This window comes from Polypterus senegalus, chromosome 18, assembly GCF_016835505.1.
Source record: "Polypterus senegalus isolate Bchr_013 chromosome 18, ASM1683550v1, whole genome shotgun sequence".
NCBI lineage: Eukaryota > Metazoa > Chordata > Cladistia > Polypteriformes > Polypteridae > Polypterus > Polypterus senegalus.
In genome coordinates this window covers 86,032,414-86,044,154 of record NC_053171.1, presented here as the reverse complement: position 1 = coordinate 86,044,154, position 11,741 = coordinate 86,032,414, and the positions used below count along the sequence as shown (strand labels likewise).

Genomic DNA, 11,741 nt, shown 5'->3' with positions numbered 1-11,741 from the left:
TACATTGGATTTGTATTTTGTTTGTTTCTACTCTTCGCGCTTTAAATAATTGGTATATTAAATATTTACAGTTGAAAAGGTTCCATCAGTATTGCCTATATTGGGTCCCAGTTTGTCACGTGGAGAACACATTGTCCGCATATATATATATATATATATATATATATATATATATATATATATATATATATATATATATATATATATATTCATTTAGGTGGCTTACTATCCTTAAAAGGACTACATACTGTTGCTGCACTTGTTGGAATTCGTTTTAAACTTTGCAGGTGTCCCACTTTTCAGGGCTACCCTGCAGCTGACTCTGATGCTGCTAATGATGGAATGCCAGCAAATACTGGTGGTGACACATCTCCCGAATGACACAATTTGTCACTGCCTTTTTATTAACGTAATTCATAAAATCGATTCCAAAAAGAATATGATTGTATTATTAACCCACCCTGCGAGATAGCTGCTATATAAAATAGATATTTGGCATACAAACTAGGAAACACAGTATATACAAAAGTACATATATTGGATTTGTTATCATGACCATTCAGTAATAATTTAGTCTAAAATTTTCTGGCCTTTTAATTGTGCAGAAGTTGAGAACAAGATATTCAAATGTATTCTTTTGAAAATATTCTTAGTGCCCCACGATGCATGGTTATTTAGATCTGTAACATTTATATTTGAATGCTCATTCATGTTTCTGGTGTACACGTATTACCTAAGGATTTACTGTCTAAAACAGTATATAACAACCTTTAAATGTGAAATTAACTTATAACAATTAAGTACATTTGAAGCTGAAATTAAGGTTGTTAAATAGATCGTTCATAAAGGCGAATGAAAATATGTTTTTCAAAATAAACATTTTTAATGCGTCCATCCAGAGTGTTTTCTGTTTATTTCACTCGCTCGTTGTTTTACCATTTATTCTGCGTTAAATACATTTGCCCACAGATTCGTCTGAATTTGCACCAGTTATGAGCGAGTGAGGTTGTGTAAATTGGCATGCCTTACTGGTATGCCTACTTTCTTGCCTTATCTTGCCTTGCTCTGATTGCTGCAATGGTAAAGCACTGGATTACCGCGGTTTAATTCTGTAGCACGCGGATTTGGAAACTAAATAAATGAAAGGGATCCAACGGCATGGGTTCAAATCCGACTCGCTCGTTATCTTTTCACAGTATCCTCACTTTGCCCCAAGTGATTTCCACAACGTTTCTCCCACATGCTAAAATCTGATCGGTGAATATACTCGAACTGACCAGTGGAAACAACCACTACATTGGGTTTGCGAACCGAGCAATGCAGTTTTCTGCCTTGCTCTGCGCGTTGTCAGGATAGTCTCTTCCCCCTACATCCCAACCAGTTAAAGTTTGTTTAATTGTTGGCTTATATTGACCCTGGATGAGTGAATATGGGAGTTCCCCATCCGTGGTAGGATCCCTCCTTGTTCTTTCCAATAGCCCCACAGGGCAGGATGGGCGTTTTTATTGAAAATATGAAATAGTGATTGACCAAAGCTTTGTCAATCTCACCAGATGGTGGGCGTTGTCATTTTAACCTGAAATTACAATTGGCCAGCAACTTTTCAATCTTAATCTTACATGTGCTAGCGAGATGTGCTAGCTAGTTCTTGCCAATGGAAAAAGCAAACGTTTATTTAATTGATTTTAAAAGAAATTTAAAGCGTTACACAAAAGTTGCAATCAGACTAACAACACCCAGTTCGTGACTCAGCTAGCAGCGGCTTTTGCAAATGCTATGACCTAGTGCGTTTACAGCGAGTGAACCGGGCTGATTTGTAGGTACTTAAGATATCCGGTAATACAATGACAGCTTGCGGTTTCCATGACAACTGCGGGGCGTATATTTTGACCCACACTAGATAAACTACAAATAACCATTACACAATCCATATAGTGTGGTGGCAGTAATGTCAGACGAATCTTTTTGAAATCGCAACTCCTTTTTTTCTGGGCTACTAGAAACTTGTTCGCGCCGCGCTCAGTTGAATCGCTCTGATATCGATTAGTTTGTTTTCTTAACTGGAATCTCCGCCATATTTGAAGACATTTATTATTCTGCCGTGGGGAAGAATGGTCATGGGTTTTTGGGAGAAATGTATCGTTCTTGTAAATGTTTCATAGGAAATGGAAGCGTGCAAGTGCATCTTTATTTATTTTTTTATTAAACCTGTAATATGTAGGCATCTTTAAAAGCCAAACGTATGTGTTTTTGATTGTTTGTTTATTTTTATGTTTTTAACAATAACGGTTCAAGACTCAATGTTCTTTTAACACACAAGGGCTCTCGTTCGTTCGTCCGTCTTCTACCTGTATTCTTTCTTCATTTTTGCCTTCGGCATGTTTTCTAAAAAGACCCATGGGGACGTCAAGAAATCGACACAGAAAGTACTGGACCCTAAAAAGGATGTCCTGACTCGCCTGAAACATCTGAGGATCGTTATAGGTAAGGAGTGTGTTTGTCCGGCGTTGATCTGCTGTTAAACTTGTTGGGGTGAATTGTTTTTTTCGTGTTTTACAAGACTGACTTATGGAACCGTTCGGTGTTTCAGAATTATGCTTTGCTACTGTATGTGCTAAAACGGCAATAGTCGAACGGAGAAAGCAATGAGGCGTTTGATCAGATTAGTGAGAAACCCTGGCTGGTGAACAAGGAGATCTGTAAGCATTTTTGTATTGAAAACATTTGACGGATGGAATGAATTGATTGTCGTACCAGACCAATGCATATTCTATTCAGTAATCGTCTTTACCTTCAAGGCCTAAAATTATGTCATCGCTTTGCCCAATTTTGTGAACGAGCATCAAATGATCAAGGTATTTTTGAGTGTGCAGTGCTTGACTGTTGACAGCTTTAGCTCTAAAGTTTTAGTGACAGTTCTTACGGTATCCTGAATGAGCAAGACCGGGCATCTCGAGTGGTATTCGCGATGGTAACCGTTACAGAGGATAGAAGTTTTTGCAAGAAGGTCAAGTGACCTATACTGTCAAAAAAACTTTATTAGCTCAAGGGGTTAGTAATGGCGTTTTACCTGTTAAATAGCAAAGCTTGGATTCTTAGTAATAATTTTCTTGCGAAAATAGTATTTGAAGAAAAACGTTTTATAAAAAAAAAAAAGGCTTACTGAATAGCACTTCACTTTTTATATTGGCCCTTTTCCACCTTGCACAATCAGGAATGCTTTATATTGGTTTAATACAAGATAATTGAAGTAATTAATTGCACAAAGTACTGAGATACTAAGAAAAGCCTTCCCATGTCGAGCCTGAGCCATCAACATCAACGGAGCCAAACGTACGTTGTACCTAATAGTAATTCTTTGCATTTATATAGCGCTTTTCTCACTACTCAAAGCGCTCAGCAATTGCAGGTTAAGGGCTTTGCTCAAGGGCCCAACAGAGCAGAGTCCCCTTTTGGCATTTCGCATAGTAAAGGTAGAATCATTAAAATAGGCACTTGAAAAATAATTACATTTAGGCGTCAAGAAAAGGTTTAGGTTAGAAGTAGGATTTAAAGAATGCGATATAAAAATAATATATACTAGAAAACTTATTTGTAGTAAAGTATCACCAGGACAAAAATAAAAATGGTTTGGATTTGGTACTTTGAATTGTAATCCATGTCTATGTGTACAAGAAGCATTGCATAGTCCTATCATCTACGGGACATGCTAATAGGGTCTGCCGATCTTGCCTCTCACTGAACTTCTACATGTCCACCCTGAGACATTTCAACTGCAGGATTCAACATGCCCTGAGAGAATGTGTCGATGGTGAAAACTGGGGGCCCATCATTCATTAGGGAGGGAAGTAGATGTGGCAGGCTGAAAGAATTCACAGCATATATGACATTACCTCCTTCAAGATCCGAAGCCGCCTTGGCAGCTGCTTAAGGTGGTTGGTTTTCTCTGTAGTTCAACTTTTTAAAACCGATGCGACCAGATGCAGCGATTGGTGTTCTAACGTAGGCTGGACGTGTAACCATCGAGAAAGAGAGAAGGGGCCGGCCCGCCCTGTTCGAACTTCTCGCCGGTGAAGCTGTCAAAACTTTCTTTTAGAATTAGTAAATAATCTCACAGACCATTTCAGAAAATAATTGCTAAATTCTGTTTGAGAATGTCAACATGTTCTGATTAGAAAACATATTCATTGTTGTTTTTGTAAAGAGCTCGTTTATGTAGCAAGTTGTGCCTCAATGCAATTTGGCATTTAAATTCAACTATTTACATGCATTAGTTTCTCCGAGCATCATGTAGAACCTGATTGAAATAAGTGAACGTTTTCTGTGTTGTCTTATGCCATGTTAGTTAGGGCTTTTCTTGGTAGCACGAAGTACAGGAGTAGCTATATGCTTTTCTTTTGTTTTTTGCTAGATTAGATTTTTCTTTCATTAGAGTGGTGCTTGTTTTAGGTCTTTATTATTGCTTGTGCTTATTTGTCTATGTTGATATCTACTAAGCTATTGGCAGAATACAGTTTTACACTTAGTTGCAGAGCACACTTACTTCATACGCCTATGATCATTTAGAACTTTTAGAATTCCTAGTCAACATGACATTAATGTTTTGCCGTGAAGGGAGTAAACCTATTCAGATATGGACAATGTGTGCTCCACACAGACAGTGACTAAGACAAGAGTCAAATACAGATTTTGGAACTGAGATGGCACACTTGCCATTTGTGACCATGTTTGTTCTGGAAATTAATTAGACATATCTTTGTGAAACATTCACTGGGATCTAACAATTTAATTACACTTTTAATTTTTCTAGCATGTCATTTTATGCATAGTAGCATATTGGATTGTAGAACAGTTCTAAGAAACCCAGAAAATGGGTTTTGTACACAAACTTGCCTGAATTTAAGAATCTTTTTTTTTTTTTTGTGGTAATTTTTTTCCTGACTTCCAGGACTCCTGAATTGGGTTAAGGCAGCACAGTGATCGTCACATCTTGTGGGATTTGAAACCTGTGCCGAGTTGATGTGCATGTGGGGTGTTTTCTGTGTTTTCCTCTCTCATCAGAATGACCCGAGTGTTGGCTACTTGATGATTCATTTTGAATGTGGATGTGCGTGTGAGTGACAACTGTAATGGAGTATAACTCCCAGTTCTATCCCAATTAAATGTTTTGCCTTTCATTGTATGCATTCTGGGTAATCTCTGACCTTCCCTGACCATACATTGGATTAAGTGAGTTTGAGAATGAGATATTGCATTGGGTTATATAAAATTAGTTAGTTTCCAATGTCTTTGAATTGCTTTGTTTCTTTAAGGCATCATTTTTTTACAGAATAATTTGTGCTGAAATACCAATTATTTCTGTGTGTGGCCTTAAACAGTGAAAGGGTATGTCAGCTGGAAGAAACAAGATGAAGAAGAATTTAATAATGAAAGTTATTTTTAGAGTTCTAAGAAAACCCATCACTGGGCAGAGTAGTTTAGTCTTTTTTTTTTTTTTTTTAATACTAGATAGTGAGTGCATGATTCTGGTCCTGTATTTGTAGGACATATAAAATGCATAGATTTGTAGTCTTAAATTTTAATTATAATTCTTATTACATATAATTTATACATTAGAATGTGATGTGTGGTAGGACAATTAACACTTATAATTGCTAGTTCTATTACTTGCCTGCAAATTTCCATCGCTAACAAACGGGTGGAAATAGGCATATTGTTTTCTTCCTAATGCAGTTGGGATTGGCTTTGGCAACTAGGACCCCTTATTGTTTTAAATGGGTTTGGGAATACTGAAATAGGTGTACATGAATCTATATTGTATATGCTGTTTTAGTTTATTTAATATAGTAGGTCACAGAATGAAAAATTAAGGCGAATTTAACATTATCATTTGGCTGCAGAATTTATTTTTTCTGCAGATGACATATTTTGCAAATTAGAACAAACTAAGTGACACTAAGCAGAACTAAGCTGAAGCATGTCCACTGTGTGGACTCAATTTTTTTTTTTTTTAATAACTGCTGTTTATATCTAAGGAATTATTTTGAGTACCATACTAAATATGCTCTAATCAGTGATTTATTTTTGGACTGTAAATATAATAATCTGTTTGATTATCAGTAAGTCAGCAGGCAAGTAGTGATTTTTGAAGTGGTTAGTATAAGAAAATATTCCATTAGTACAATAGCAAAGTTCAGTAGTTGCTGGGCCACTTCACCTTGAAAATTCTGTGTGTGTTTTATACATAGTATATATTCACAGTAATCGGTGCTTTTCATGTTCGGTTCTTTATGACATAGAAGAATGTTTTACAGCTGCTTTGAGATTGGTTATGTTGTGTGCATAACACATTAGGATTTTTAGCAGTACACATTTGTGAAAATGTAACATTTTGTGTTCATAGTGCAATACACTTTCAGGTCTTTTTTTCTTTAATCTAATTAATAGCTACCAGTGGGGCAGAAGCCGTTGTGGCAGCACTGGGTACAAGGAAGGACCTAATCCTAGACATGCATATCTTGGACAAAATGGATAAAGAATGCTGGTTGTCTCAAAGAATTGCCAGTGACCCTTAAATGGAATTTTACTAATGCAGTGGCACATAGAGACTAGGAAAGCTAATTTAGCACAGTTTTTATTTTGTATGCATGGAGAAACGTTTGATGTGTAATAAATTACTATATATTGAACTTTCTGTAGAAAACACAGAGGATATGAACACATTTTAGTGGTAGGGTTTTTTTTTTTTCTTCTTTCTTCATACAAGTTGTTGTAATCAACATAGAAGACCATCACTTGCAGAATTAGTTCTTGTCCCAGTGCTGCCATTGTGGTTAGACTAAAGCACCCCTTGAGAATCTGAGTTCATGTACCTTGGGATGGGCTCTGACCCACTGCATTCATTTACATTAAAACTGTTCTAAGTCCACCTTTAGACAATTGAGACAAAACTGATGTTAACAAAAGAACACATTGTCTGCAACAATGCAGAAATTGCATGCGCGGACCAACGTAAAAATAAATCCTTTCAGTCTGTTAATTGTTTAAGTTGTTGACTGAACTTACTTATCCTATAATAAGCCCATTTCACTTACGTACTGTTACCTGTGCAGTTTCGGTTTAAAGCTTGTATTTTCACATACAATTTGGTGATGCTGCTTAGTGATGGGCATTTCCTAGTTCAACAAAGTTATTTGAATCATTTGGTTCAGTTCTGTTTATCCGAAAGGTCCCAAAGCAATCAGTCCAAACGCCCAAACATCCTCCCTTATTGATGCATCCTGAACATATTCTAAAAAGGATCAAACTAATTAAAAGGGTGAAAAAAAACAACCATTTGCTTCAAATGATTTAACTGTATGAAATGGGCCCTGAATATAACATGTAGCCCTTTTTGTAACCTGCATGGACTCATGCAAACTTCTAATTCGGGGAGATCTACATAACGCTTTCAAACTTTTCACTTACTCCCTCTTTCAATGTTCAATTCACCACTAATGTCACTGTTTATGTGTGGCACTATTTAATGCTGCCAAGTTAAAACTCCAAGTGTTTCCAGTTCAGAGAGTTTATCTCGAGCAGTCTGTGGTTAAAGGTGCAGCAGGCCAATACTTCATGGAGAGCACAGGCAGTATTAGTCATATTGGCCTCTAATGTTGCCGTGATCCTCTTTTCTGTCACTTTTTTTTGTGAATTTCCCCTTGGGATTAATAAAGTATCCATCCATCCATCCATCCTAGTGAGTCTGTGGTCATAATTGTAGTGCTGCTGGCCGACCTTCCTGATTAGTTAGATCAGGTGTCTGGAATTCCTTGAGCAGACAGCAGCACAGAACAGTACATAAACTACTTTGGAGCGGTAGAACATGCCCAGTGGCATGTTGCTTACATTAAAGAATTAGTCTCTTCACAAAAAAAAGTTGGCTTGGCTATAGTACTGCATACCCCTGTTTTCCATCAAATCGTGTCAATGATTCAGATGGAACCCCAGCTATTTAGAAGTCTGCACCAGCTCCATGTCCTCTTACATTATGGTGACTGGTCTTGGTGCACTCCGACAGGTCTGAAGTCTGTTGCAAATCCCTTTGTCTTTCTAATGTTTAAATTCTGTGCAGTCTTCTCTGCACCATTTCACAATCCCCTCCACCTCTTTTCTGTATACTTCTGCATCTCCATTGTTATGGCAGCCTACAATGGATGAGTCATGCACTAACTTTCGTAGATGACATAAATTGGAGTTGTACATAAAATGTATTTTTTAGCAGGTAAAGAGAAAGGGAAACGGGAAGGTTCCTTCTTGAAAGGCCTATGAGCATAAATATTTATTATGCTTTCACATTCACAAAGAACAGGAACACTTACTGATTAAGGAAGGTGTCAGGAGAAATAGTGAGTTTGTCAGACTGTATGCTTGGACTGAAGGGAAAACAAATTGGTCCTTTTTAAAATGCTTATGATTTGGCATGGCCAGTTGTGAACTAAGGCAAATGATACTTTTCTTACTGATGTATTTTTTTATTTTTTTTTTTGAATTGGAACAAATTCACCAGACAAAAGGTTTCAGAGTCAGTGTTGCTATTACTGACTACTATATGGCTACTATATAGTAATAACTAAATCTGCTAGTAAGTGAACTTCCATTCACTTACATTTTATTTACAATGTTGCATACTATGAACTACATTGTTTTTTGTTTTAACTGAGCATACATATTATTTAAGTCCATAAAGTAAAAATTAATTGTAGAAAGATATTTTAATGGCTTTAATTTTCCTATTATATCAAAGAAGTAAAGTGACAGTGCCCTTTTGAGTAGGAAGATGGAATGAAATCATTCTGCAAAACACTGCATTGACTATCAAGGACAGAAATGGTAAAACAATTCCTGCACACCACCACTTGTTTCACTGCAGGAGTGTTCCAGCATTCCAAGAATACTGAGGATCAAGGAAATGAGCCAAACCATGCTGCCGAATGATGTAATGAATTAACAGAAATACCAGCCATCCAACCATCCATTTCCTGAACTTGTTCTTCTTGATCCATCACTGATTTCTGCATCATGTCTGTAATACTGTGGTAGTCTTGTATTCTCACAGTCCTGAAACATAAGGTTGTTTGAATTCAGTTGTTAAGAACTTGGTTATATTTGAGGCTTGTTTCACAGGAATACAGCAGACCTTGCTTGGAGATCTGGGAACAATCATCCAACCCCCAACGTCTCTCTCTCATTTTTTTTAGGTTTCTTCATATGCAGGCACTAATAGGCATTGCACTATAATAAATTAAATACATTTATTGGCATACACTCACTGCCTGCAAGCATAACTACTACTGAGTGAATTAACATTTTGAGTAACTAGGTTGGTACTCTTAACAATTTAATCAAACCTATCGCAGAGGTTGCTTACATCTGTGGTTAACAGCAGGAGATGAACAATAATTTGCAGTGTATGGTGTAGATTTGGCATATGATTTTTGGTCAGGCATCTTGTGGTGGGCTCTCTTCTTGCAGTGCTAGCTAACACAAGCAAAAATAACACTGCAGGACAATAGGGTAAAGAGAAGTAGTAAAATGTGTAACTTGAGCTCAGTATAATTAAACGGACCAAAAAAAAATCTGACAGGACCACAGTTTTCAACCCTGTTAACTGCTGTTGAGCGAGGATAAAAATAGTCATGAGTATGACTTTTGAATAGCAACTTTACTTCCTTAGTGGGTCTCAGTAAATTTAGCATGTTGTTGTTTTCATTTCTTAAAAAAAAAAAAACACATTCTCGTTTGTACTTCTCTAGTTACTTTTAACATTTACAGTCATATGAAAGTTTGGGAACCCCTCTCAGCCTGCATAATAGACTCTCCTATCAACAAAAAAAGAAAACAGTGGTACGTCTTTCATTTCCTAGGAGCATCTGAGTACTGCGGTGTTTTCCAAACAAAGATTTTTAGTGAAGCAGCATTTAGTTGTATGAAATTAAATCAAATGTAAAAAAAAACTGGCTGTGTAAACATTTGGGTCCCCTTGTAATTTTGCCAATTTGAATGCATGTCACTGCTCAATGCTGATTACTTGCAACACCAAATTGGTTGGATTAGCCTTGAACTCCATAGACAGGTGTGTCCAATCATGAGTGATAAAAGGTATTTCAGATGGTCAATCGCAAGTTGTCCTTCCCTTTGACTCTCCTCTGAAGAGTGACAGACAGCATGGGATCCTCAAAGCAACTCTCAAAAGATCTGAAAACAAAGATTGTTGAGTCTCCTGGTTTAGGGGAAGGCTACAAAAAGCCATCTCAGAGGTTTAAACTGTCCGTTTCAACTGTAAGGAATGGAATCAGGAAATGGAAGGCCACAGGCACAGTTGAGGTTAAACCCAGCAGGTCTGGCAGGCCACGAAAAATACAGGAGCGGCATATGCACAGGATTGTGAGAATGGTGACAGACAACCCACAGATCACCTCCAAAGACCTGCAAGAACATCTCGCTGCAGATGGTGTATCAGTACATCGTTCTACAATTCAGCGCAATTTACACAAAGAACATCTGTATGGCAGGGTGATGCTCGCGCCACAAACAGAGTCGCTTGTTGTATGCCAATGCTCATTTAGACAAACCATATTCATTTTGGTGCTTTGGACTGAGACAAAAATTGAGTTATTTGTTCAGAACAAAAAGCGCTTTGCAAGGAGGAAGAAGAACACCGCATTCCAAGAAAAACACCTGCTACCACCTGTCAAATTTGGTGAAGGTATCATCATGCTGTGGGGCTGTGTGGCTAGTTCAGGAACTGGGGCCCTTGTTAAAGTTGAGGGTTGCATGAATTCATCCCAATATCACCAAATTCTTCAGAATAATGTTCAAGCATCAGTCACAAAGTTGAAGTCACGCAGGGATTGGATATTCCAACAAGACAATGACCCAAAACACAGTTCGAAATCTACAAAGGCATTCATGCAGAGGGAAAAGTACAATGTTCTGGAATGGCCGTCACAGTCCCCTGACTTGAATATCATCGAAAATCTATGGGATGATTTGAAGCAGGCTGTCCATGCTCGACAGCCATCAAATTGAACTGAAGTGGAGAGATTTTGTATGGAAGAATGGTCAACAATACTCCTCAAATATAGGAGGCATCTAGAGGCTGTTCTGTTTGCAAAAGGAGGCACAACTAAGAATTGATGTCATATTTCTGCTGGGGTGCCCAAATTTATGCACCTGTCTAATTTTGTTACAATGCATATTACATTAATCCAATAAACTTCATGTGACTGCTGAAATACTCCTGTTTCCATAAGGCATGTCATACATTAAAAAGACGTTTCAACTTTGAAAGCTCAGCCAATGATAAACAAAAATCCAAAGAGTTAAGGGGGTTCCCAATCTTTTTCATATGACTGTATCTGTTATGACATGCCAGTCGGGGAACATAATGCCATTTGTAAACACAAATCAAAAAGATCTTGGGTAGTGAATTTAAGCCATTGGAAGAATAAGCTGTTAGATGTGTAATGGTTCAATTCAAAGAAACTATATCATGATGAAATAATGTGACCAATTTAAATTAGTAATGACAAGCTTATCTAGTTGGTAAAATAGTAATCAAAGTTTTTATTTGCTTTGCTGTTGTTTTTTTTTTTTTATTAGAAATTAGTAGTGATTAATTATTAGTAACAGTTGGCAGACATGAAATTGATTTTAATTGATGAAGTTCACAGTCTCTTGTGTTTGCATGTAAAATGATG

General features: G+C 37.2%; 1 protein-coding gene across 1 annotated transcript in view; it reads left to right on the top strand.

The window, feature by feature from the left end:
• The first annotated feature begins 1,913 nt into the window (after window positions 1-1,913).
• Window positions 1,914-11,741, top strand: part of ralgapa1 (Ral GTPase activating protein catalytic subunit alpha 1) — a 239,692-nt gene continuing 229,864 nt past the window's right edge. Inside the window, 1 exon segment of the mRNA XM_039741861.1 lies at window positions 1,914-2,484. Within this exon segment, the coding sequence (XP_039597795.1) occupies window positions 2,379-2,484 (106 nt within the window). The 5' untranslated portion in view covers window positions 1,914-2,378.